Below are 5,947 nucleotides of genomic sequence, written 5' to 3'. Positions count from 1 at the left end.
TCCCCTCCCCTCCCCGCTGGCACCACTTCCTCATGCTATTTGTAACTATGTCCTAGCTGCAACCCAAAAGCCAGTCTTGACAGACTCCTCCACCCCAAATACCTCTTTCGCAGGATCTCCTGGTCCAAAACTGCGTCTCCTCCACCGGCGCCGTCATCATTGAGGCGGCGCCGTTCTCCTGCACGCGCTGCAACTTCCTGCGCAACGCCGCAAGCGCCGGCGGGGGCGTCTATGTGAGGGGCACCAACACCGTCGCAAACCTCACGGACTGCGTGTTCTCGGCAAACACCGCGGCGGACGTTGGCGGCGGCGTGTCCGTCGGCGGCCTCGCGACGCTCGTCGTCAGGCGCACAACTTTTGACAACAACAGGGCCGTCGCGGCGGGCGGCGGCCTCCACTTCGACGCCGGCGACGACCTGTATGTTCAGCAGTGCTCGTTCGTCGGGAACAGCGTCGACCAGGCCACGACCGCGCTCGGCGGCGGCGCGTTCGTCGACTCGCGCGCGGTCGCCACCGCGACGCCCTTCACGACGATCCTCATCCACTCCACCACGTTTTATAATAACGAGTTTCCCAACAACCCTACCCAGTCGGGGCAGGGGTCCGGGCTGTACCTCAACCTGAGGCAAGGGCCGCCCGCCGTTGCGAGCGTCATCAACTGCATCCTCTGGCGGGACGGCGTCAACGCCTTCTCCGTCTACTACACGCCCTCCTTCTCCCTCAACAACCCCAGCATGCCTTTCAGCCACAACGACTGGGCGGGCGCAGTCGCCGCCGGCGCCGTCGGCACGAACGGCACGCTCGAGGTCAGCCCGCTGCTGCGCTCGGTCACGTACCCGCGGCCAGCCGGCCAGCAGGGGCCGACGACCTTCTGGGTCCCCCCGGCGTCCAGCGCCGTGGTCGACGCGGGCGTGAACACTGGCGGCGACGCAGCCGACATCCGCGGGCTGGCCCGCGTCGTCGGCGCGGCCGCCGACATTGGCGCCGCCGAGAACCAGGCGCCCATCCTTGCTGCAAACCTGAGCGCGACACTCAACGAGGACACCGTCCTCAACGTGCCCGCGCCGGGCGTGCTCGGCGGTGCGGTCGACGCTGACCTGGACCCAATCAAGGTTTCAGTTGTCCCTGGCGGGGCCCCCAACAACGGCACGCTTACCTTGGCGGCTGACGGATCCTTGCAGTACGTCCCAAACCCCAACTATTTCGGGACCGATGGGTTCGTCATCCAGGCGTCGGACGGGGGCCGGTTCAGCGCTCCGCAGCGTGTGACCCTCACTGTCGGTGAGTGCGGGCGCGGCCGTGTTTGGGATACCGTCGTCGGGGATTTTCGCGGCTCTGGCCGAGGGCCGCCTGGGATCAGAGGGAGCATCAGGCAACGGATGGTTGGGCGCATGCATGCTACAACCGTGACCACACCTGATGGAACCTGAGGCCGTTGACCACAGCCTCCCGCCAGATCCTCTTGGGGCTTCCCTCCTCACGCATTGTTCGTCCCCTCTTGCCCACCTGCGCGTGCTGTGACGTCATGCCCCCTTCCCCGAAACCTTCTCTTGCTGCCAATCTTGCTGCCCGGCAGTGCCGGTTCCGGATGCGCCAATCGCGGGCAATGTTACGTACGGCGTGAACCAGGACATCCCATTGTCTATACCAGCGCCTGGCGTGCTCGTCCGCTCCGTCGACAACGACCCGGGCGACAAGCTGACCGCGGTCTTCAAATCTAACGGGCCGCTCAACGGCGTGGTGTCGCTGTCGCCCGACGGCTCCTTCATCTACACGCCCAACCGCGAGTTCTCTGGCGTGGACGGCTTCGATTTCTCGGTGCTGGACTCTACCGGTTTGTCAAGCGCACTGGCGCGGGCATCGTTCATCGTATGTGAGCTGCGTAATTTCTGACAATCTAGGGTTTGACTGCACCCTGCAGACCTGGCGGGGTTGTTTTGGTTTGGGTCAGCATGGCAGTGTCTGCCGAACACAGATTTCGTTGTCTCCTCTGCAAATGTGTCTACCACTGCTCCTTATACCGCCCCGCCGCACCTTTTCCTTCTTTTTATGTTGTTTGCCTTCCTCTGCTGCTGCTGCATGCTGCTGATTGCTCAAGTACGTGGGCCCCGCGTTCCCAATACGACTGTCAAACCTCCTCGCGGCACAAACCACCAGCTGCCTCTCCTCACAGCTGCTGCATCCCCTCACTGGCCCGGCTGCCCAAACTGCATACTCACTGAAAGCCGCTTCTCCTTGCGGCTGCCTCCCCTCCCTGGCCCTGCCCCTTGAACCTCAGTCCCCAACCAGCTCCCCAACATCACCGACCTGGTGTTCGTCACCAAGGAGAGCACCCCGCTGGCCATCCCCGCGGCCGCGGGCGTCCTGGCCACCGCCAGCGACCCCGACGGGGACCTGCCGCTGACCGCGTTCATCCTGCCGGGCAACGAGGCCCAGCGCGGCGTCGTGAAGCTGGAGCTGGACGGGTCCTTTGTGTACGAGCCGATTCTCGGCTTCAACGGCCTCGACATTTTCAGGTTCACGGTCAGGGACAAGAGGAACGGGACGGTGACACGCCAGGCCTTCATCAATATCAGTGAGTTGACGATCGGCGGCCGCTCGGCGGTTTGCTTTCAGGGCTTGACATTGTGCGGGTGGGGTCAAAGGGGGCGACAAGTTTGTGCGAAGACCTTCAGGCCTGCAGCAGATATCATAAGCAGGCACAGTGTGCTCTTGCAATACACCCCGTGAGCGCTGTGGCTTGCTTGCATCGCTGCACCTGACCTGCATGATGCCGGAAACAGCAGGAAATCTCGCAAAATTTCACTTGCTCGCTCTGCATCTCGCCTTTCATGTTGGTGCCGTCTACCCGCAGTCCCCAACCAGCCCCCTGTCAGCACCGATCTGTCCTTTGTTGGCAAGGAAAGCGTTGCCCTGACTGTCAGTGCAGCAAACGGCGTGCTATCCGCAGCCAGCGACCCCGACGGAGACCTGCCGCTGGCCGCTTTGGTCTTGGCGGGCAACGGCCCCACGCAAGGCACGCTGAACCTTCAGGCGGACGGGTCTTTCACATACATCCCCATCCCCGGCTTCAACGGCATTGATGGCTTCAACTTCACCGTGAGAGACCAGAGGGGTCGATTTGTCACCCGCCAAGCTCAACTTATCATGGGTGAGTTGAGCCCAACCAACAGCAATCTGGTGTTGCCAAAGGTCACAGCAACCCAGGGACCGTGAGAAGGAGGTGCCGTTTCGGGGCCTCAGGCACTGCAGCCAGTCCAATCAAATCAACGTTGCGGGCCCTCACACTAATTAGCAATATGCAGCTTGCGTGTTTGTGGTTACATCTGGTTCATTCCAGCCGCTGTATGCGCTTGCAACCTGTTGCACCTGACTAAGCATCCCCTGCCCCGCTCGTCCTGCTAACGCATCCACCCCTCCTTTCTCAATACCTGTGCTGCAACCCTGCAGTACCCGACCAACTTCCGGTTGCTAATGACCAAGCGTACATCGTCAAGGAGGGCTTCAACTTAACCGTCAACGCTGCAAGCGGGGTGTTGTCCAACGCCAGCGACCCTGATGGGGATATCGACTTGCCCCTCGGGGCCTTGATCTTGGCAGGCGGTCTTCCAACGCGCGGCAACCTAAACATGCAAGCAGACGGGTCCTTCACGTACTCTCCGCTCCCGGGGTTTAACGGCATCGACTCCTTCAACTTCACAGTGAAGGACCAGAGGGGTCGGTTTGTCACGCGCCGAGCGGTCATCACAGTTGGTGGGTGCAGAGGCAGAAGGTTTTGGGGGGAGGGGGAAGGATCATGTGGAGATGTGTTGCTGCGGAGGGGGAGGTTTCGTGCTTGTTGAGGGAGCAAATGTGACAAGACGCGCAAAAAGGAATGCAAGGGTGCCATTGTTGTACAAACTGATGGCGCCTGGCGTTGCATGCACATGTGATGGCACCTGGCAAGCAGCTTTTGCAGGCACTTTTTTGAACACAGCTAGTAGTTTTTGTCCCCCCCTAGTCGGTTCCCTGACAGTTCGACTGCTGCTTCAAGCTGCCACTCTCATTGACAAGTAAGGGGCACGGCGAACTTGCCAATCGCTTTACGCAACACATCAGCCGCTATATGACGCACGCCCCAACTCCCTGCTGCCTGCCCGTCCCCCCACCCAACCCTCGCAGTGCCAAAGTTTGCGCCCAATGCCCTGGACGTATCCTTCAGGACTAAGGAAGACACACCCCTCACCCAGTTCCCGCCGGGCGTGCTGCAGAACGCAAGCGACCCGGACGGCGGTGCGCTGACAGTGCAACTCGCATCGCTGCCGTTGCGCGGCAACGTCAGCCTGTTCCCAGACGGTTCTTTCCTCTACACGCCTGTTGCGGGCTTCGCTGGAGAAGACGGTTTCAACTTCACGGTTGTGAACCCGAATCGCCTGTTTGTAGTGCGCCGCGCATCCATCACAGTCGGTGAGTCAAGCGCGCTGTGCATGAGGGAGGACTCCGGAATCAGTGACATGGAGGAGCCGCCTTTGTCTAGGCAGCCCGTTGCCGGCATGCATTTTGACGCACTTGCATGCCGTGTGTCAACAGCGCCTGTGTGCGTCCGGCGGGGTCATGTGCCCACACTGGCAAATTCACACGCTGGTGCCGCCCCTTTCAACCCGCGCAGAGGCCGTGGAAAAACCCCCCAAGGTGGTCGCACCCCCTGTCTACAACGTCTCGAAGAACACTGTCCTGTTCCTGTCAACGTCTGACTGGGTAGCGCAGCCGGGCGCCGCCTTATCCAGCACTGGAGCCACCGCTCGCGCGTCAGTTGCTCTCGCCAGCCAGCCAGACCAGTCAAAAGCGTCGCTGACAATTGATGGCGGGATTGCGCAGTTCGTTCCGCAGTTCAGGGTCGTGGGGAAGAGCACGTTTGGCATCGTGGCGCGCTCGCCGAGCGGGCTCACTTCGGCCACCGTCCCAGTGACAGTGAATGTGCTGAGTGAGCACGTGCTGCTGGCTTATGCGGAAGCGGCCCCCTTGAAGTCCTGCTGCACGCTCGCTATGCGGCCCATGTGGCCCACCTTGCCCTTTATATGTGGCCCAACATGGGCATGCTTGAAAGAACGCATCCAGACAGCTGTTGCCTCTCACTGCATAGTTTTTCGAGCTCACTTCGTGCTCACAGCCGCCCTTCGCGCCGCCAACTGCCCTCCCTCCCCGCCTCTCCGCCCGTGTGCAGGATCCAGCCCGAAGCTGGCGCAGCCGACCGTCACCGCCCTGAAGATGCGTGTCAACGGCTGCCTGCCTGCGGACGTCCAAATCGACGCCGTCAGCGTGACCGCGGGCCTCTTGCGCGTCGTGACCAACAAGCAGGGCGCCACAGCCGACTACGGCATCCCGGGGCGCGTCAAGATCACCGCCCTGCCTTTGAACGCTACCGTGACTAATGCGGTGGAGACCAAGTGCAGCTTCTTGGTGCTGGCAAGGCTGGGTGCGTCGGGGTCGTTTGATATCAAGAAGCAGGGCTGCAAGTCTTGCTATCGCTGCATGAAGGCGCTCAGGTTCAAGTGCGGGGAGACGTACAAGCTGCGCGTGCAGGCGCGGAATTGGGGCGGCATGCGCACGAGCGCTTGGTCGGCTGACCTGCCAGTCAAGGCCGAATGCTCCCCGAGGGCGGCCGTGTGCTACGCATAAGGGCTGTGGCGGGCCATGCGGCCGGCCGTCAGGGTTGGTTGCTGGTCTTCGCGCAGCTTGCGCGTTGGGAATCCGTTGCGGCGACAGCGCTGCGTCCGCACCTTCCATATTACAACAATGGACGTGCGCCAGCACGGTGTGCGGCACCGCATCACACATGCAGCCCCACGTTTTGTGGAGTAGGCCATCTTGCACATTCAACACACCACCATGGCATCGCCCCTTAATTGCCCCACAAGGGCCCATGACTTTGCACAAACAATGTGTTATCACTGTGCCGTGCGTGGCC

General features: G+C 61.7%; 1 protein-coding gene across 1 annotated transcript; it reads left to right on the top strand.

Annotated features, from left to right (window-relative positions):
* Positions 1 to 32: 32 nt before the first annotated feature.
* On the top strand, positions 33 to 5,658 carry MNEG_10747 (outer membrane adhesin like proteiin; the record flags this gene model as incomplete). The annotated part of the gene is made up of 9 exons (XM_014040781.1): positions 33 to 41; positions 114 to 1,281; positions 1,577 to 1,834; positions 2,279 to 2,575; positions 2,855 to 3,151; positions 3,451 to 3,753; positions 4,162 to 4,446; positions 4,649 to 4,963; positions 5,204 to 5,658. The coding sequence occupies 9 exons, from the start codon at positions 33 to 35 to the stop codon at positions 5,656 to 5,658; spliced, it is 3,387 nt and encodes a 1,128-aa protein (XP_013896235.1).
* Positions 5,659 to 5,947: the final 289 nt, after the last annotated feature.

This window comes from Monoraphidium neglectum, assembly GCF_000611645.1.
Source record: "Monoraphidium neglectum strain SAG 48.87 unplaced genomic scaffold scaffold02443, whole genome shotgun sequence".
Taxonomy (NCBI): Eukaryota; Viridiplantae; Chlorophyta; class Chlorophyceae; order Sphaeropleales; family Selenastraceae; genus Monoraphidium; species Monoraphidium neglectum.
The sequence above is the reverse complement of the archived record's forward strand: the minus strand, read 5'-3'. Positions and strand labels throughout refer to the sequence as shown.